Source organism: Malaya genurostris, chromosome 2, assembly GCF_030247185.1.
Source record: "Malaya genurostris strain Urasoe2022 chromosome 2, Malgen_1.1, whole genome shotgun sequence".
NCBI lineage: Eukaryota > Metazoa > Arthropoda > Insecta > Diptera > Culicidae > Malaya > Malaya genurostris.
This window is the reverse complement of record NC_080571.1, coordinates 131,116,179-131,138,339: the sequence shown is the minus strand read 5'-3', so window position 1 is coordinate 131,138,339 and position 22,161 is coordinate 131,116,179. Positions and strand designations below refer to the sequence as shown.

Below are 22,161 nucleotides of genomic sequence, written 5' to 3'. Positions count from 1 at the left end.
GTTCAGATAAATTTGGATAAAAACAATATTATTTCGTACGTTTTAGATTTTTGGGAAACAAATTGACAACTTATGGTGGATTCCTGAACTACACATTACGTTACACCCCCCATTCATCCGGTGGTGCATCCAGAAACAATTCCCCTGATGTAGTACTGCACAGTGTAAGTAAAATATTGTTTCATTTGTAGATATAAAATTGATTTTTTTTTCTAATCCATCGATTCTACTGGTTTAGAAAATCTATTGAGTCAATGTGATAAAAAATAACATCAGCACAAAATTTTCCGTGTGAAGTAAAAATCGGGTTATACACGATTTCCAATCTACGCGACAACAACCTTCAGAATCACATTGTTTAATATGCTACATATTTCATTGATTCGGCTTGTTGATCGATTGAGAGAGTGATAAGGTTTTGATCGTGAATGTCTCTTGTTGTATCTAACGTATATTTTATATATTTACAATTTTATGATAAATTTTCAGTTTAATAACATAGTTTCAAATAAATAATCATTAACCTTTATTAAATCATTTAGGGGTTAGCCAAATTTTGTGCTAGGGCACATAACCGTTTTCATTATTTTTACGTTTCGTCTTTGACTCATCAGTGCAGAGCAGTTCAAATTGAACTGCTTAGTGCTAAACTCGGCAGTTCAATTTGAACCGCTAAGCAGACGTAAAGTTTACGTCTGCTTAGCGGTTCAAATTGAACTGCCGAGTTTAGCACTAAGCAGTTCAATTTGAACTGCTCTGCACTGATGAGTCAAAGACGAAACGTAAAAATAACTTTATTAAATGTTCGGTATCAAGAAAAAAACTCATGACGCGTTTTTGGCTTTCTCGTATTTTGAAAGCTCATAACTCAGTGATCTGAGGAAGGATTTATATAATCTAACTACCAATAGATTCGAAATTTTTCAACTTGAACGTGTATTGCAACAACATTGAAGTGTTTCAATAGTACACTATTGAAAAGCCTGTCTGAAATGACCCATGTCAGTACGAGCTAATTAGAATGCGTTCGGAGTACGAGAACAAAATATTCGATACTATACAGCTGCATCGATATAAAAGTCGAATATTTCACCTTTTTGTATACCTATGCAGCAACACTTGTCGAAGTGAGATATACGGGGGAGAGCAACACTGAAGACCTCACACTATTGGAATAAAGCGAGAAATTCGCTGTCGGCTCCTGACACCAAAACACCAAAAGCCTGCCAGAGGAAGTCGTCAGTCGTCATGAGAGCCCGGCGTCGAAATTCATTGTGAGTTCCAAATGTACCTACTCATTACTTCCGAAATGGATTTTTTCATCTTCTTTACAATCCAATTGGAAATCACAATAAATTTCTACTCAAATTTCGGACGAGTTTTCCGATTGTACAAGACAATAGCCATCTCAGTTATGTTTAAATGCAGATCCTGTTTTTCGTGACAAATCAAGGCACTGTTCAGTCCAACAAATTATCATTAGAAATGAATTGAATTTTCTTCATTTAATACCAAAGGCAACAGGTTCATCAAAATGGAAGTTGAAAAAGATTGAATTGAAAGTATTGATGTAGAATACATCTTTATACTAGTATGAGTGTCGTTTCGAAATATGCCGTGCGAAACAGGGTTGCCACATATACAGATTAATCTGTATTTCATTTCTCCTGAAAAATACAGATTTAAATGTTGTGAATGAAAATAATTTCTTAACACCGATAAAAATCCATATTTGTTCAAAAAGTGTTTGGAGTGAGCGGAATTCAAAATCTGGTTTTAATTGGAAGCGGACATGGTATGTTTATGCTAAATTTTTCTATCATGTCTGGCATATTTTATTTTTTGATTACAACGGTTTGTTCACTTGTCTTAAGCCTACTATTGATTTTATTTGTTTTTCAAGAAAACAATAATAATAATAAAATAATAATAATCATAATCATAATCATAAAATCCGCGCAAATTAATCGATAATGATTGGCTTTATTGTTTTAAAATTCTTTCTGAAATTTGGCCCATTATCCATTAGTATTATTTTCAGGATAATAATAAAAATAACAATTATTATTATTATTATTATTATTTTTATTATTATTATTATTATTATTATTATTATTATTATTATTATTATTATTATTATTAATATTACTACTATTATCATATTCATTACAGTAATAAAATAAAAATAATAATAATAATAATGATAACAATAATAATAATAATAATAATAATTAAATTTGATGCGGTGCGACCAATTAATGTTGTTTCAACTTAAAAGATGGCTTTTTGGTCAGCTGGTTTCTTGTCAAAACATTTATTTTTCGTTTTGGCGAGAAACCAATTGACCAAATTTCGAAGGTTATACCTTCTTCTTCAGGGAAACTTTGACTTTATGCATTATTTAACAACACAAATTTTCACAAAATACAAATATTTTTCTTCAAGTATGGTGTATCATTTGAAATAGTTGGTTGGAAAACGGCTCTTCTCTACTGAAATCACAAAACGAGGCATACGAACACAATATGTTTAGTTTTTTTTAATTCAATAATAACATATTTAAAGGCACACTGCTTAAGCTCTAAGATGGCAAGGGTATTTTCTAATCTTGATTAACGACTAACTTAAAACTACAGTATTATCATTAGGGTAGTGACGTATTCCGGTCGAAATTGTGGATTCTGGCAGATTCAGCCTGCAGCTGGCGAACAGCAATGGTCGGTGGATTGAATATAACACGAGTGTCTTTCAGATGACGATTCTACGTATCAATGGGTCCGCGAGAAACTACCCTTAGGCCGGCGGGTGGCCCGCATGTTGGTCATTGACTGGAGCAGTTTTCCGTGGGCGATGATGGTGATGTTTATTTATTTATTTGGGAGCAGGGAAGAGCCCGATGGAGATGAAATTTAGCAATCTCTCTCTAGCAGGCATAAAACCTCTTCATCAGTATCAACAGATTACAATGATCCAACAGATACATTTAGACTTAACACTAACAATTAGAACTAACAATCAAAACTAACAATTAAAGCTAACAATTAAGACTAAATCTATAATCCTATAACTAGTTGATGACACCAAGCATTACATGGCAGTAATAGTGCTCTTTCTTAAAAGGTGAGAGAGAAGAAAAAAGTGGGTAGGCGAATGGAGTACCAGGGTTTTTTTTTTATTTAAAAGATATTTTTATTCAGGCCTATTAGCGTACAAGCTTTACGTGGCCGAATTAGCCGAATTTTTAAATAAAGAATTTTTTGAAGTGGATCTCGTTGTCCCTTTTTTTTCTAGGAGGAGAAGAGCTTCCATTTCCCTCCTGCGAGGGTTGAGGGGCATTTTGTTCGTGACTTGTCTCGTCCTCCATTGCCGCATCGGTGGTTTTGTTGTTGATTTCCGTCTTCTTTTCGTTTTCCTTGTTGTTCGCAGTCTTGAGCTCGTTGTTAGTTGCTGTAGAAGCGCCTTGTTGTACATTGGTTGCAGTTGTTGGTTGGTTTGATGGTAAAACATGAGTACGGACTGATCGGTGGCACGTTTAAACATAATGTACACACAGTTAGACGCCTTGTTGAATTGAATCTCACTTACATTATTAGCGTCTAGATGCATTCGTTCTTTAAGTAAGATTTCAGTTTCATTTGCTGCTGGTCTAACTTTGTAACGCTTGAAATCTATACAAATTGAATTCAGTCTTGCAGGCCAAGTTTTAGGCTTTGTTAAATCGTATTTGACCATTCCGTACACTCTATTGTTCACTGCGCTGTATTGTCTTTGTTTCTTTTGCTTCGACCGCAAACGATTTTCGACTGTGTTGGGTGAGATGCGAGCACGAACTGAGTACCAGGGTTGATGGAGAAGGTGGTAAATGATTGTGGACTAACGACGATGTTAGAATCCGCATGTAGATCTAATTAGTGATCGAAGAAAGCATGGTGGAAAAGAAGAAGAAGAGGAAGGTACGACCGGGTTAATTTCTGCGAGCAAATCTAGTTAGTGTTTAATGAATATGGTGGAGAGACGAAGTGGGGGTTGAACGAAATAATAATATTGTCGGTTACAAAACAAGTAAATCAGCAACGAAAGTTGCCTTGGAGATATTTCGACGAACAAATAACCGATCCAAGTCAATAAGCTTACAGCGATCTATGTAACTAGGAAGATTAGCAGGATCTCTCCAAGGTAGGTTACGCAGGGCAAATCTAACAAATTACGAGTAAACGACATAAAGGAAAATTTCGAGGCATTTAAAACCATTTTGTTGCTTATACAAGTTCACGAATATATCAAGCTGTGACTGCAAAAATATGGTGTAGTCAGGTGATTTTTTTGGATAATATAGTTTAAAATCATCTGCGAAAGATAGTTTGTGGCATTTCAATATAAAATTGAGATCGTTGAGGTAGAGCAAGAATAAAAATGGTCCCAAGTGACTGCCTTGAGGGACTCCAGAGCAGACTGCGAAAGGTGTTGTAATGCAGTCTATAATTTTTACTGACATTTCACGACCAATTAGATAAGACTTGCCTAAGCGATTGAAAGAAACATGGAGAAGTAATTTTGTGGAAAACGAATTGAAAAAAGAGGGTATGGGAACGATCTAATTAGTTGACATCGAGATGGTGGAGAAACGGAGGAAGAGGTAACGAAAAAGTTAGTCTCGAACCTGTAGGTGAAGATTATTCTTAGCCTCGACAAAAGAGAGGATACTATGGATTACACTTGTATATTAATGTGCTTAAGGTACTGGTATATGAGAAGCATATATAAATTATCCCGACTCGCCAACACATCCCGAACCCGAACCTTGGGCGGTCTACCACGGGTTCTGAGGGATTAGAGTAGTTCCGATCTGACGTCACGATACTCTACGCACGACCACACGGCATGCTCGATGTCCTGATAACCGTCGCCACAGGTGCAGAGATCGCTCTTCGCGAGCCCAACACGTCGGATATGTGCGTTGAAAGTGTAGTGATTTGACATGAGCCGCGACATAGCACGAATGAAATCGCGACTTACATTCGTCCTCCTGAACCAAGGCTTTGTAGATATCCTAACAGATTGGCTGAAAAGTTCGTATCGTTTCTATGAGAGGGCGCCACTAGAATTAAATCCATACCATTTTCAGTTAGTACCAACCTTCAAAAGATACGTGTATAAATTTGACAGCTGTCTGATTATTAGTTTGTGAGATATTGTATTTTGAGTGAAGCTACTTTTGTTACTGTGAAAAAAATGGAAAAAACCCTTCTTAATCCACCTAGTGGTGTGATAATGCCTTTCTCTACTTTCATAACAGTCTCATGAAAATATGTTTCATACTTTTATTAAATAAATTTGGATACTAATTTTGACACCAACAGATTAGATTGATTCGAGTAGTTCACAAAAGCATGCTTAAGTGTTTATGTCACACAGTCCGCATCATTTTTCCAAACTAGTGCTTGACATTTGCGTTGCCTGTTTGTATGAGAACATTGATGCTAATCCAAAAATCTCTGAGAAAATTGAGCGCGTTCAAATATCTTCGAAAAGTGCACACACACACAGACATTTTCCGATCTCGTCGAACTGAGTCGAATGATATATAACACTATGGGTCTCCGAGGCTCCGTTCGAAAGTCGGTTTTTCCAGCAATTCTAATACCTTTCTATAGAGAAAGGCAAAAAGCAATTTCGTGTTGATGAAACACAACTTTTTGATGAAAAAAGTGCCGCCGATACCAAAAAATAGCGTGATGAGTGTTATCCAGACTCTGCACCGGGCGAAGCAACAATTCGTAAGTGGTTTGCAAAATTTCGTACTGGTCATATGAGCACCGAAGACGATGAACGCAGTGGACGTCCAAAAGAGGCTGTTACCGATGAAAACGTGAAAAAAATCCACAAAATGATTTTCAATGACCGTAAAGTGAAGTTGATCGAGATAGCTGACACCCTAAAGATATCAAAAGAACGTGTTGGACATATTATTCACGAATATTTGGATATGAGAAAGCTTTGTGCAAAATGGGTGCCGCGTGAGCTCACAATCGATCAAAAACAACAACGAATTGATGATTCTGAGCAGTGTTTGGAGCTGTTATAACGAAATAAAACCGATTTTTTTCGTCGAGATATAACAATGGACGAAACATAGCTCCATCACTTCACTCCGGAGTCCAATCGACAGTCAGCTGAGTGGACTGCACGCGATGAACCGAACCCAAAGCGTGGAAAGACTCAACAATCGGCCGGTAAGGTTATGGCGTCTGTATTTTGGGATTCGCATGGTATAATTTTCATCGACTACCTTGAAAAGGGAAAAACCATCAACAGTGACTATTATATAGCGTTATTAGAGCGTTTGAAGGACGAAATTTCAAAAAAACGGCCTCATTTGAAGAAAAAAAAAAGTTTTGTTTCATCAAGACAATGCACCGTGTCACAAGTCGATGAAAACCATGCTGAAATTGAACGAATTGTGCTTCGAATTGCTCCCTCATCCACCGTATTCTCCAGATTTGGCCCCCTGTGACTTTTTCCTGTTCTCAGACCTCTAGAGAATGCTCGCTGGTAAAAAATTTAGAAGCAATGAAGAGGTAATCGCTGAAACTGAGGCCTATTTTGAGGCAAAGGACAAATCGTACTACAAAAATGGTATCGAAAAGTTGGAAGATCGCTATAATCGCTGTATCGCCTCTGATGGCAATTATGTTGAATAATAAAAACGAATTTTGGCAAAAAAATGTGTGTTTCTATTAAACGATACGAACTTTTCAGCCGAACTGTTAGGGATAATGGAATGTAGCCATCGTCCCAGTTCGCCATTGCCCAATGAACTTAACCAACTTTTGAGAGTTTTCTGACGAGAAACACTGAAAAATTCATTGAAGCAGATTGGTCTTTCATAAATATCACCTTCTAATGCGCCCACCTTAGTCAACGAGTCTGCCTTTTCATTGCCCGGAATGGAACAATGCGAAGGGACCCAGACTAACGATATTATATAAGACCTTTCAGATAAAGCTCTTAAGTGTTCCCATATTTTCCCCAGGAAATATGGAGGAGGGTTGGTGGGTTACTTTCCTGGATTCATTGCCCGGAGAGCTTTAATTGAGCTTAGACTGTCCGTGACAATGATGTAATGGTCTTTGGGCAAGGTTTCAATGATATCAAGGGTGTACTGAATAGCAGCTAATTCTGCGACGTAAATTGAAGCCGGATCACTGAGTTTGTACGAAGCGGTGATGTTCTGATGGAAGATGTCGAAGCCTGTGGACTCGTTGATGTTTGATCCGTCAGTGTAAAATATTTTTGCACAGTTAACTGTTCTAAATTTATTATAAAAAATATTAGGGACCACTTGAGGGCGTACGTGCTCCAAAATTCCACGAATCTCTTCTTTCATGGATGTGTCGAAAATTACAGTAGAATCAGAAGTATCTAAGAAATGAACACGGTTGGGAACAAAGGAAGAAGGGTTAATATTCTGAGCCATGTAATCGAAATACAAGGACATAAAACGGGTCTGAGAATTAAGCTCGATACACCTTTCGAAGATCAGTCACCTTCGGATTCAAAATATCGCATCAGATTCAAAATATCGCTATGAGAGATCCCAAAATTGATTTTTCAACGGTTAGACGCCCGCCAACACTTCGAGACTCATCGTATCAGGTGATTGCATGCAACCTAAGGAAATAAGCAAACAACGATACTGGATTCTTTCCAGCTTGATGAAATGAGTGTTTGTCGCGGATAGGAAGCAATAGCATCCGTATTCCATCACGGACAATATAGTTGTTTGGTACAGCCTGATCAGGTCTCCTGGGTGGGCACCCCACCACGATCCGGTTATTGTACGAAGAAAGTTGATTCTTTGTTGGCATTTTTGTTTCAGATACCTAATGTGACATCCCAATTTGCCTTTGGAGTCGAACCAGACCCCGAGATATTTAAATCCCTGAGCTATAGTTTCACCCCTTAGTTGATGCTGTAATTGTGCTGGTTCTCGCTTCCTTGAAAATACATCCAGCTCAGTTTTCTCCGTAAAGAACTCGATACTCATTTGAAGAGCCCATGTCGACAAGTTGTCGAGGGTATCTTCCATTGGTCCTAGAAGATCGGCAGATTTGGGTCCTATTATAGACTCAACACTGTCGTCGGCAAGTTGTCTTAGCGTGCAAGATGTGTTGATACATTCATCGATATTATTTGCTTAAAAATTTTATAATTTTATTAATTTATGGAGGCTTAATCATGGGCCCCTGACAAATCACTATGCGCGAAATTCTTTTGTTTATCGAACAATAGATTATACAAAAGGTTATTCAAAATTAGTGAAAGACCATACAGATGCAACTTCTCAGATAGAACGTTAATGGAAATTTAATCGAATGCCCCCTTGATGTCGGAGAAAACTGATGCCATTTGTTTTGTTTCTGCAGAAACCAAATTGTGTATCTGAAAGCACGCCATAAGTTTCGACCCAATTATCTAGACGAAAGAGAATCATTTTTTCAAACAATTTCCGGATGCAGGAAAGCATAGCAATCGACCGATACGAATTGTGATCGGAGGCTGGTTTTCCTGGTTTTTGAATGGCGTGTCGTGTGGGACAATATTACCCTCGAGGAACTTGTTGAAAAAATTCAGCAAGCGCCTTTTGGCATCGTCAGGAAGATTTTTCAACAAGTTGAATTTAATTCTGTCTAGTCCCGGGGCTTTATTGTTACACGACAAGAGCGCAACTGAGAACTTTACCATCGAAAACGGTTTTTCGTTTGTATTTGATGTCGCGGAGCGGGAGATCTTCTTTTCTGGTGCAGAGTCTGGACATACTTTTTTTTAGCAAAATCGAATATCCAGCGGTTGGCATATTCGTCGCTTTCGTTCGTGGTGTTTTGGTTGCGCATTCGTCGGGCTGTGTTTCAAAGAGTGCTCATCGATGTTTCGTTTGATAATATAACCAAGTTATTTTGTTTTAATTAAGTTCTTCATTTGCTTGTCTAACGCCAAGAAATTCCGATAATTATCAGGTGTTCCGTTTTTTCTGAACTTTTTGAACGCTGAAGATCTTTCCGTGTTAAGTGATGAGCACCCTTTGTCCCACCACAGGTTAGGAGGATGGATGTTAGTTTTCGCGCAACGTACACGTTTCGTCTGAACTTGAATCGCAGTATCGAGAATCAAGCCAGCCATAAACGTGTAGTATTTCCAATCAATATTTCGTGTGAGGTCATACGAAACATTGATAGTCTCCGATGGTCTTGATCCGCGAGTGATTGAAACTACGATAGGTAGATGATCGCTACCGTGGGGATCATGGATCACCTTCCATGGGCAATACAACCATAGCGAGGTCGAGCATAAGGATGAATCCAGCGCGCTTGGTCTTGCTGGTGGTGCAGGAATCCGTGTCATTTCTCCGATATTCAGGATAGTCATATTGAAGTTATTGCGAAGATCATAGATCGCGGTTGATCTGTAGTCATCATGAAGACAACCCCATCCCTTGGTTTTTGGTGGATTGTAGATGGAAGCAATGCAGAGGGCTTTGCCTTTCATTGGGACATGACATGGGACAACTTCAATACTTGGTATCGAGGAGAGGTTAATTCGATAGAAGGAATAGCATTTTTTGATTATTAAAAGTACTCCTTCGTAGGAATCATCTCGATTCAGGCGAATAATGTTAAAATCGTGTAAGTTTAGGGATACATTCGAAGTTAGCCAAGTTTCGCACAATGCAAATGCGTCACATTTCATATTATTCACTAGAATTTTGAAGGAATCTATTTTTGGGATAATACTACAATTCTAAAAATAAAAGTACAATTCCACTGTAAAACAGTTATTGAGTCCGTGACCTCGGTGGATGAATTAGCCATCGAAGGATACGATCACTGAAAGAAGGGGCCATTTTGCAGTCAACTTAATAAGTTTTAACTGTAGGTATCAAAGCCATGGACAGGCTTTTAAGAGGATCAAAGATATTGAAGGTGGTAAAAATCCAGTCCACAACATCAGAGAATTTTATGAGCTCAGCACCCAACTGATTCTCTGTTCTATTTTCAGGGGCACTTGGGGATGTTGGTGTCCCGAGAACTGGTGAAAATTCTCTGTCAGAATTGAGTTTTCCGAGACCAGGAACTTTTTGCTTCGGAGCTTTTTCTTCACTACTTCTAAATATAAATGTTAGAGGCCCATCGGAAGACAACTTCGAACCCTTTCTTGGGAGCTTATGAGAGGATTTTACTCTTTTTCTAAAGCTATGAGGGACCGCCGAAGATGTACCTTCCAATGGGTCGTTAAACTCGCTCTCGTCAGTTGACAAGCAGGTATAGATGTTCGTTGATTGTTTGGAGGGTGTGGCTTTCTTGAACATGTCAGCAAAGGAACGCTTGGAGTGTTCCTTCAGGGAACGCGAACGCTTCATGTTATCCTTGCGCATTTTGTACGCGGAACATGCCATTAAGTCAAGCGGACTCTCCTTACAGTAAAGACACTTTTCAGTACCCTTAACGCAAGAGCCATCCGCATGAGACCCCCCACAGTTAGCACAACGGAGCTTATTGCTGCAATGGGATGTTGTGTGTCCCAGTTGCTTGCAGTTGGTGCAGTTCATTAAACGCGGGACAAAAAGGCGAACAGGAAGGCGCACTCGGTCCAGGAGGACGTAGTTAGGTAAAGCCGAGCCAGCCAAAGGTAATCGATACGAGTCTGATTGGGGATATGATTTGGTACCATCACCCACGATCGACACTGAATGCAATCGCTTGCAATCCAGTATCTTTACGGTCTCAAGTAAGGGGTTTTCAAAGCAACCCATCCTGTACTTAAGAAAGGCTTCGCATGTCAAACTGGCATCGGTGACCACGCCGTCAATCTCGACTTCACGAGTGGGGATGTACACACGATATTCCCGCGTTGACCCTAAGCTTGTGTTCATTATCTGGTGGGTCAGGATTATGTTTGTCAGGGTTTATCATGGCACGGAATTGTATCCGCGCGGGTAAGAGATCTAGGGTACTACCAGGTAACTTAAACGACAGATGAAATAGGAAAAGAGAAAATTACTTATCTTAAACAATGAATAGCCACCAATGCCTGGCCTTGGTTAATCGGTGTGCTCCGAAGCAAAGCTCGGCCGCTGGGGCCACGCGTTGATTGAATTGTAAATGTGCCCGTGTGCAAAAAAACTCTAAGAGGAAAAAGCACACTTGCATCGGGTTACGGCGCCACTCCAAACGTTCGATCACTATTTAAAGTCTACAGACTTTCAATGCACTAGCACTTGAAACCACCTAACGGTATTGTTTCTATTGTTTCGTGTTGGTCTGGTATGCTGCTCACAGTAACAAAAGATTAATCTTTGATTGACCTCGAGACGGATTAGCACGGCTATATACACACTTGCTCTACCACGAATTAGCATCCGAACGGAACGAGGGTCGCGTTAGGAATGAATATGTTTAGTGATTTTGCTATGAATTATTTGAATTGTCAAAAATTAAAGTGAGACAGATGAGTAGTGATGTAATAAATTGTATGTCAGAATGTTCAATGTAACCATTCTGTTTTTAGTTTAGGTGTATCTCTGACATTACAAACCCGTACTTTTTTTTTAACTTTTTAAAAATTTAAATTGGAACTTCAATGGACTTAATCAAATAATAAAAAAGTTTCATGTAAGGAAAGTCACGACAAGCAAGAATGTCGCGAACTGGGACATTGGATAGTCTACCTTGGGTACGCAAGGAATTTATTAGTTAAGATCTGACACCACGATACTCCACGCATGTCCAAACGACATGATCAATATCGCGATAACCTTCGTCGCAAGCACAATGATTAGTCTCGGAAAGTGAAATTCGAAGGAGATGTGCATCTAACGCGTAGTGATTGGACATGAGTCTGGACATCACACGAATGAAATCCCTTCTCACATCTAGGGATGTCGGAAATTTCGAATTACTCGATTAGTTAATAATCGAGTTTAATTTTGATACTAATCGATTGAAATTTATTCGATTATCTTGGTCATTAATCGATTACTCGATTATTTATTCGATTATTACTATGGGATATTTTAAATTATTCGATTAGCTCAATAATCGAATATTAATTCTAAGCTAATCGATTGAATATTACTCGATTATCTGGGTTAAAAATCGATTACTCGATTAATCGATCGATATTACGACATCCCTACTCACATCCTGTCCCCTAAACCTCGATATTTTAGGAATAATTGAATGCATTCAGAAGCTTGCCAGCTGGCAAGTGTTATTTGGCGAGACGCGCTATAGAATTCGTTGTAAGCAATTGTAAGCGTTGTAACCACGTTTGGCTAAAATATCGGCTCTTTCATCGCCTGGAATGGAGCAATGAGTCGGAACCCGAACTATTGTGATTTGATAATTATCATTCAATATGTAGTTCAGGCACTGTTTTATTTTGCCTGGTTCATTTTTGCCAGCAGCGTTTGAACGAATGGCTTCAATTGAACTCAGGCTATCTGTGAAGAGAAAATAATGGTTTGGAGAAGGGCTTCTTGAAGCCTAAATGAAGCTGAAACATTACTGTTGAATAAACCCAGTAGCCTCTTCAATTCGTGATCCTTCCGTATACAATATTTTCTCTGAGTCAATATGCCTTCGCGCTGCATGGATGTGTCGAAGGCTCCGAGGTTCCGTTCGAAAGTCGGTTTTTCCAGCAATTCTCCGAGGCTCCGAGGCTCCGTTCGAAAGTCGGTTTTTCCAGCAATTCTAATACCTTTCTATAGAGAAAGGCAAAAAGCAATTTCGTGTTGATGAAACACAACTTTTTGATGAAAAAAGTGCCGCCGATACCAAAAAATAGCGTGATGAGTGTTATCCAGACTCTGCACCGGGCGAAGCAACAATTCGTAAGTGGTTTGCAAAATTTCGTACTGGTCATATGAGCACCGAAGACGATGAACGCAGTGGACGTCCAAAAGAGGCTGTTACCGATGAAAACGTGAAAAAAATCCACAAAATGATTTTCAATGACCGTAAAGTGAAGTTGATCGAGATAGCTGACACCCTAAAGATATCAAAAGAACGTGTTGGACATATTATTCACGAATATTTGGATATGAGAAAGCTTTGTGCAAAATGGGTGCCGCGTGAGCTCACAATCGATCAAAAACAACAACGAATTGATGATTCTGAGCAGTGTTTGGAGCTGTTATAACGAAATAAAACCGATTTTTTTCGTCGAGATATAACAATGGACGAAACATAGCTCCATCACTTCACTCCGGAGTCCAATCGACAGTCAGCTGAGTGGACTGCACGCGATGAACCGAACCCAAAGCGTGGAAAGACTCAACAATCGGCCGGTAAGGTTATGGCGTCTGTATTTTGGGATTCGCATGGTATAATTTTCATCGACTACCTTGAAAAGGGAAAAACCATCAACAGTGACTATTATATAGCGTTATTAGAGCGTTTGAAGGACGAAATTTCAAAAAAACGGCCTCATTTGAAGAAAAAAAAAAGTTTTGTTTCATCAAGACAATGCACCGTGTCACAAGTCGATGAAAACCATGCTGAAATTGAACGAATTGTGCTTCGAATTGCTCCCTCATCCACCGTATTCTCCAGATTTGGCCCCCTGTGACTTTTTCCTGTTCTCAGACCTCTAGAGAATGCTCGCTGGTAAAAAATTTAGAAGCAATGAAGAGGTAATCGCTGAAACTGAGGCCTATTTTGAGGCAAAGGACAAATCGTACTACAAAAATGGTATCGAAAAGTTGGAAGATCGCTATAATCGCTGTATCGCCTCTGATGGCAATTATGTTGAATAATAAAAACGAATTTTGGCAAAAAAATGTGTGTTTCTATTAAACGATACGAACTTTTCAGCCGAACTGTTAGGGATAATGGAATGTAGCCATCGTCCCAGTTCGCCATTGCCCAATGAACTTAACCAACTTTTGAGAGTTTTCTGACGAGAAACACTGAAAAATTCATTGAAGCAGATTGGTCTTTCATAAATATCACCTTCTAATGCGCCCACCTTAGTCAACGAGTCTGCCTTTTCATTGCCCGGAATGGAACAATGCGAAGGGACCCAGACTAACGATATTATATAAGACCTTTCAGATAAAGCTCTTAAGTGTTCCCATATTTTCCCCAGGAAATATGGAGGAGGGTTGGTGGGTTACTTTCCTGGATTCATTGCCCGGAGAGCTTTAATTGAGCTTAGACTGTCCGTGACAATGATGTAATGGTCTTTGGGCAAGGTTTCAATGATATCAAGGGTGTACTGAATAGCAGCTAATTCTGCGACGTAAATTGAAGCCGGATCACTGAGTTTGTACGAAGCGGTGATGTTCTGATGGAAGATGTCGAAGCCTGTGGACTCGTTGATGTTTGATCCGTCAGTGTAAAATATTTTTGCACAGTTAACTGTTCTAAATTTATTATAAAAAATATTAGGGACCACTTGAGGGCGTACGTGCTCCAAAATTCCACGAATCTCTTCTTTCATGGATGTGTCGAAAATTACAGTAGAATCAGAAGTATCTAAGAAATGAACACGGTTGGGAACAAAGGAAGAAGGGTTAATATTCTGAGCCATGTAATCGAAATACAAGGACATAAAACGGGTCTGAGAATTAAGCTCGATACACCTTTCGAAGATCAGTCACCTTCGGATTCAAAATATCGCATCAGATTCAAAATATCGCTATGAGAGATCCCAAAATTGATTTTTCAACGGTTAGACGCCCGCCAACACTTCGAGACTCATCGTATCAGGTGATTGCATGCAACCTAAGGAAATAAGCAAACAACGATACTGGATTCTTTCCAGCTTGATGAAATGAGTGTTTGTCGCGGATAGGAAGCAATAGCATCCGTATTCCATCACGGACAATATAGTTGTTTGGTACAGCCTGATCAGGTCTCCTGGGTGGGCACCCCACCACGATCCGGTTATTGTACGAAGAAAGTTGATTCTTTGTTGGCATTTTTGTTTCAGATACCTAATGTGACATCCCAATTTGCCTTTGGAGTCGAACCAGACCCCGAGATATTTAAATCCCTGAGCTATAGTTTCACCCCTTAGTTGATGCTGTAATTGTGCTGGTTCTCGCTTCCTTGAAAATACATCCAGCTCAGTTTTCTCCGTAAAGAACTCGATACTCATTTGAAGAGCCCATGTCGACAAGTTGTCGAGGGTATCTTCCATTGGTCCTAGAAGATCGGCAGATTTGGGTCCTATTATAGACTCAACACTGTCGTCGGCAAGTTGTCTTAGCGTGCAAGATGTGTTGATACATTCATCGATATTATTTGCTTAAAAATTTTATAATTTTATTAATTTATGGAGGCTTAATCATGGGCCCCTGACAAATCACTATGCGCGAAATTCTTTTGTTTATCGAACAATAGATTATACAAAAGGTTATTCAAAATTAGTGAAAGACCATACAGATGCAACTTCTCAGATAGAACGTTAATGGAAATTTAATCGAATGCCCCCTTGATGTCGGAGAAAACTGATGCCATTTGTTTTGTTTCTGCAGAAACCAAATTGTGTATCTGAAAGCACGCCATAAGTTTCGACCCAATTATCTAGACGAAAGAGAATCATTTTTTCAAACAATTTCCGGATGCAGGAAAGCATAGCAATCGACCGATACGAATTGTGATCGGAGGCTGGTTTTCCTGGTTTTTGAATGGCGTGTCGTGTGGGACAATATTACCCTCGAGGAACTTGTTGAAAAAATTCAGCAAGCGCCTTTTGGCATCGTCAGGAAGATTTTTCAACAAGTTGAATTTAATTCTGTCTAGTCCCGGGGCTTTATTGTTACACGACAAGAGCGCAACTGAGAACTTTACCATCGAAAACGGTTTTTCGTTTGTATTTGATGTCGCGGAGCGGGAGATCTTCTTTTCTGGTGCAGAGTCTGGACATACTTTTTTTTAGCAAAATCGAATATCCAGCGGTTGGCATATTCGTCGCTTTCGTTCGTGGTGTTTTGGTTGCGCATTCGTCGGGCTGTGTTTCAAAGAGTGCTCATCGATGTTTCGTTTGATAATATAACCAAGTTATTTTGTTTTAATTAAGTTCTTCATTTGCTTGTCTAACGCCAAGAAATTCCGATAATTATCAGGTGTTCCGTTTTTTCTGAACTTTTTGAACGCTGAAGATCTTTCCGTGTTAAGTGATGAGCACCCTTTGTCCCACCACAGGTTAGGAGGATGGATGTTAGTTTTCGCGCAACGTACACGTTTCGTCTGAACTTGAATCGCAGTATCGAGAATCAAGCCAGCCATAAACGTGTAGTATTTCCAATCAATATTTCGTGTGAGGTCATACGAAACATTGATAGTCTCCGATGGTCTTGATCCGCGAGTGATTGAAACTACGATAGGTAGATGATCGCTACCGTGGGGATCATGGATCACCTTCCATGGGCAATACAACCATAGCGAGGTCGAGCATAAGGATGAATCCAGCGCGCTTGGTCTTGCTGGTGGTGCAGGAATCCGTGTCATTTCTCCGATATTCAGGATAGTCATATTGAAGTTATTGCGAAGATCATAGATCGCGGTTGATCTGTAGTCATCATGAAGACAACCCCATCCCTTGGTTTTTGGTGGATTGTAGATGGAAGCAATGCAGAGGGCTTTGCCTTTCATTGGGACATGACATGGGACAACTTCAATACTTGGTATCGAGGAGAGGTTAATTCGATAGAAGGAATAGCATTTTTTGATTATTAAAAGTACTCCTTCGTAGGAATCATCTCGATTCAGGCGAATAATGTTAAAATCGTGTAAGTTTAGGGATACATTCGAAGTTAGCCAAGTTTCGCACAATGCAAATGCGTCACATTTCATATTATTCACTAGAATTTTGAAGGAATCTATTTTTGGGATAATACTACAATTCTAAAAATAAAAGTACAATTCCACTGTAAAACAGTTATTGAGTCCGTGACCTCGGTGGATGAATTAGCCATCGAAGGATACGATCACTGAAAGAAGGGGCCATTTTGCAGTCAACTTAATAAGTTTTAACTGTAGGTATCAAAGCCATGGACAGGCTTTTAAGAGGATCAAAGATATTGAAGGTGGTAAAAATCCAGTCCACAACATCAGAGAATTTTATGAGCTCAGCACCCAACTGATTCTCTGTTCTATTTTCAGGGGCACTTGGGGATGTTGGTGTCCCGAGAACTGGTGAAAATTCTCTGTCAGAATTGAGTTTTCCGAGACCAGGAACTTTTTGCTTCGGAGCTTTTTCTTCACTACTTCTAAATATAAATGTTAGAGGCCCATCGGAAGACAACTTCGAACCCTTTCTTGGGAGCTTATGAGAGGATTTTACTCTTTTTCTAAAGCTATGAGGGACCGCCGAAGATGTACCTTCCAATGGGTCGTTAAACTCGCTCTCGTCAGTTGACAAGCAGGTATAGATGTTCGTTGATTGTTTGGAGGGTGTGGCTTTCTTGAACATGTCAGCAAAGGAACGCTTGGAGTGTTCCTTCAGGGAACGCGAACGCTTCATGTTATCCTTGCGCATTTTGTACGCGGAACATGCCATTAAGTCAAGCGGACTCTCCTTACAGTAAAGACACTTTTCAGTACCCTTAACGCAAGAGCCATCCGCATGAGACCCCCCACAGTTAGCACAACGGAGCTTATTGCTGCAATGGGATGTTGTGTGTCCCAGTTGCTTGCAGTTGGTGCAGTTCATTAAACGCGGGACAAAAAGGCGAACAGGAAGGCGCACTCGGTCCAGGAGGACGTAGTTAGGTAAAGCCGAGCCAGCCAAAGGTAATCGATACGAGTCTGATTGGGGATATGATTTGGTACCATCACCCACGATCGACACTGAATGCAATCGCTTGCAATCCAGTATCTTTACGGTCTCAAGTAAGGGGTTTTCAAAGCAACCCATCCTGTACTTAAGAAAGGCTTCGCATGTCAAACTGGCATCGGTGACCACGCCGTCAATCTCGACTTCACGAGTGGGGATGTACACACGATATTCCCGCGTTGACCCTAAGCTTGTGTTCATTATCTGGTGGGTCAGGATTATGTTTGTCAGGGTTTATCATGGCACGGAATTGTATCCGCGCGGGTAAGAGATCTAGGGTACTACCAGGTAACTTAAACGACAGATGAAATAGGAAAAGAGAAAATTACTTATCTTAAACAATGAATAGCCACCAATGCCTGGCCTTGGTTAATCGGTGTGCTCCGAAGCAAAGCTCGGCCGCTGGGGCCACGCGTTGATTGAATTGTAAATGTGCCCGTGTGCAAAAAAACTCTAAGAGGAAAAAGCACACTTGCATCGGGTTACGGCGCCACTCCAAACGTTCGATCACTATTTAAAGTCTACAGACTTTCAATGCACTAGCACTTGAAACCACCTAACGGTATTGTTTCTATTGTTTCGTGTTGGTCTGGTATGCTGCTCACAGTAACAAAAGATTAATCTTTGATTGACCTCGAGACGGATTAGCACGGCTATATACACACTTGCTCTACCACGAATTAGCATCCGAACGGAACGAGGGTCGCGTTAGGAATGAATATGTTTAGTGATTTTGCTATGAATTATTTGAATTGTCAAAAATTAAAGTGAGACAGATGAGTAGTGATGTAATAAATTGTATGTCAGAATGTTCAATGTAACCATTCTGTTTTTAGTTTAGGTGTATCTCTGACATTACAAACCCGTACTTTTTTTTTAACTTTTTAAAAATTTAAATTGGAACTTCAATGGACTTAATCAAATAATAAAAAAGTTTCATGTAAGGAAAGTCACGACAAGCAAGAATGTCGCGAACTGGGACATTGGATAGTCTACCTTGGGTACGCAAGGAATTTATTAGTTAAGATCTGACACCACGATACTCCACGCATGTCCAAACGACATGATCAATATCGCGATAACCTTCGTCGCAAGCACAATGATTAGTCTCGGAAAGTGAAATTCGAAGGAGATGTGCATCTAACGCGTAGTGATTGGACATGAGTCTGGACATCACACGAATGAAATCCCTTCTCACATCTAGGGATGTCGGAAATTTCGAATTACTCGATTAGTTAATAATCGAGTTTAATTTTGATACTAATCGATTGAAATTTATTCGATTATCTTGGTCATTAATCGATTACTCGATTATTTATTCGATTATTACTATGGGATATTTTAAATTATTCGATTAGCTCAATAATCGAATATTAATTCTAAGCTAATCGATTGAATATTACTCGATTATCTGGGTTAAAAATCGATTACTCGATTAATCGATCGATATTACGACATCCCTACTCACATCCTGTCCCCTAAACCTCGATATTTTAGGAATAATTGAATGCATTCAGAAGCTTGCCAGCTGGCAAGTGTTATTTGGCGAGACGCGCTATAGAATTCGTTGTAAGCAATTGTAAGCGTTGTAACCACGTTTGGCTAAAATATCGGCTCTTTCATCGCCTGGAATGGAGCAATGAGTCGGAACCCGAACTATTGTGATTTGATAATTATCATTCAATATGTAGTTCAGGCACTGTTTTATTTTGCCTGGTTCATTTTTGCCAGCAGCGTTTGAACGAATGGCTTCAATTGAACTCAGGCTATCTGTGAAGAGAAAATAATGGTTTGGAGAAGGGCTTCTTGAAGCCTAAATGAAGCTGAAACATTACTGTTGAATAAACCCAGTAGCCTCTTCAATTCGTGATCCTTCCGTATACAATATTTTCTCTGAGTCAATATGCCTTCGCGCTGCATGGATGTGTCGAAAAATATAGTTGAGTCAGGAAGGCTGTCACGGGTAGAAATATATTATTAAGGGTCGATTTCCTATGACATATGGTTAAAACATACTGTCATGAATCTTGTTTGAGGTTGAAGCTCATCTAGTCTTTCGAAGTTATTAATAACCAAGGGATTAAGTACCTCACATCTTATTAGCAGTCGCGATGAAAGCTCCCAAAAACGATCTTTCAATGGAAGAACTCCTGCCAGAACTTCAAGATTCATTGTATGTGTAACCAAAACCCTGTTATTGCTCGAAGAAAATTTACTCTTTGTTATCAAATACCTAATGTATTCTCCCCACGTACATTTGAAATCAAACCACACCCCGATGTATTTGGAAGTCAAAAACCTTTGGATCATTCTTCTCATCATATGAAGTTGGATCATACTTTTTTGAAAAGACGTCTGTTTTCTCCGCAGAGAAATCGATCCACAGATGAACAGCCCAAACGTACCAGTTATCTAAGGAATCTTGCAATGGTTTTTGCAGGTTAACAGTTTTGGGCCCACTAACTGAAAAAACGCCATCTTCTGCCAATTGTCTTAGTGTACATGGGGTTACTAGACAGCTGTCAATGTCGTTCACATAGAAATTATACAGGAGCGGACTGAGGCATGAGCCTTGCGGGAGACCCATGTAGCTAATTCCATGTCCATATCCATGTGCAACGAGGAAGTCATATTATTCAAGTGGGGAGGTCTTCCATTGAGTTCGAGGTACTTGAGATACTACTTTGGTATTTAATCCAGTCAACATTTTGTTAAATCATATGGAATATTAACTGAATTAGCAATGCCTTTGTTACTGCTAATTTAGATAATGATTGGTAAATGATCGCTACCGCACGGAAAGACCGAAATTAGAATTTTGGCGAAAAAATTAGTTGATTTTCTGATTTTAGTTAGTTATTTTTTGAGACAACTAAAAAAATCTTACTTTTGCTAATTTAGATTTTTACCTTTTTTATATATATAAAAAATAGGTATAGAATTCGCTCAAACTTTAGAAAATATTTCCGAGGCCCGGAGGGCCGAATGAAATATACCAATCGATTCAGCTCGACGAACTGAGCAAATGTCTGTGTGTGTGTATGTGTGTGTGTCTGTATGTGTGTTGCCAACTAAGAGGTCGACATCTCAGAGATGGCTGGACCGATTTTGATCAAACTAGTCGCAAATGAAAGGTCTCCCCGTCACTCAAAACGCTATTGAATGGTTTTGAGATCGGATGTTTACTTTTTGAGTTATACGAAGTTTTATGTCAAAATTTTCAGTTTTTTGACAGTATCTGTCACAATTGACCTTGAAAACAGAATAAGTTTTCAGACTTAGATTCCGCACGGTAATACCTATCCAACAAGCCATAGATTGTTAAAATCCGTCCATTTTTAACGGAGATATCGAAATTTTTGTGTAAGCGACTTTTCCCCCTATTCCAGCAGTGGGAGTTTTGAGCGCTGTATGACAAAGAAATGCTTGTGAGCAACGAAAAACACGATTTTTTATACTGTTACATACAATTGTTTCTAAGTACCAAAAAGACAGTGTACAGCATCCTTTTTCATTACATTTAGCCTCGGACCGATTTTAGCACGACTCGTTTTTGGCAACATAATCGTTCGAATATGACATATATAAACCAGATGATGGCAGAATTTTTTTTAATTATATTGTTTTAAACTACTTCATAACATCCATATACCATTCGAATCAGTTCGTCGAGATCAGCAAATGCGTGTGTGACAAATAATTTCACTCAATTTTCTAGGAAAATTTCTTTTCTACAAATTCAGTTTATACGAAAAGTCGTATGCTCCCAAACAAAGTTCCTGCATTATGTTTGGTTTCGACCTCTGGTTCCGGAACTACAGGATGATATATGAAACGAAGTCGAAATTGTGTAACTCATTCTTCTCGTAGATGGCTGAACCGATCAAAGATTCAAATGAAATCTTCGGCCATACCGATTTTAGAATTCCGGTTCCAGTATAAAATCGTTTCTCAAAGCTCAATCGTTTTTTCAAAAAAAGCCTAATCAAATTTCAGAAACAAAAATTCAAATTAAAACAAACTTATATACAAAATTAATTAATTTTATACATACATACAAAAATTAATAAATTTTATCCAATTATGACTTCCGGTTCTCGAATTACATGATGATGAATTTTTAAAGTTCAAACCGTTATAGAAGATGACAATCCGAAAAGCTTCAAAGATGGACTCAAAACTAATTGTAATTTATTCGTCATATGGCCATACGAATCGGTTTGGGTTATGCTGATTCCTGAATACCGGCTCTGGAAGTACTTTAAATTACCGTAAACTCTAAAATGGAACTTACTTCGACATATCATGGAATGTTTAATC

General features: G+C 39.1%; 1 protein-coding gene across 4 annotated transcripts in view; it reads left to right on the top strand.

Annotated features, from left to right (window-relative positions):
* LOC131431038 (basement membrane-specific heparan sulfate proteoglycan core protein) overlaps positions 1-22,161 on the top strand; it is a 746,275-nt gene that overhangs the window by 566,836 nt on the left and 157,278 nt on the right. For all 4 annotated transcript variants that reach the window (XM_058596469.1, XM_058596470.1, XM_058596473.1 and 1 more), the window contains one exon: positions 47-164. In XM_058596469.1, the coding sequence (XP_058452452.1) occupies positions 47-164 (118 nt within the window). The remainder of the gene's footprint in view (positions 1-46; positions 165-22,161) is intronic.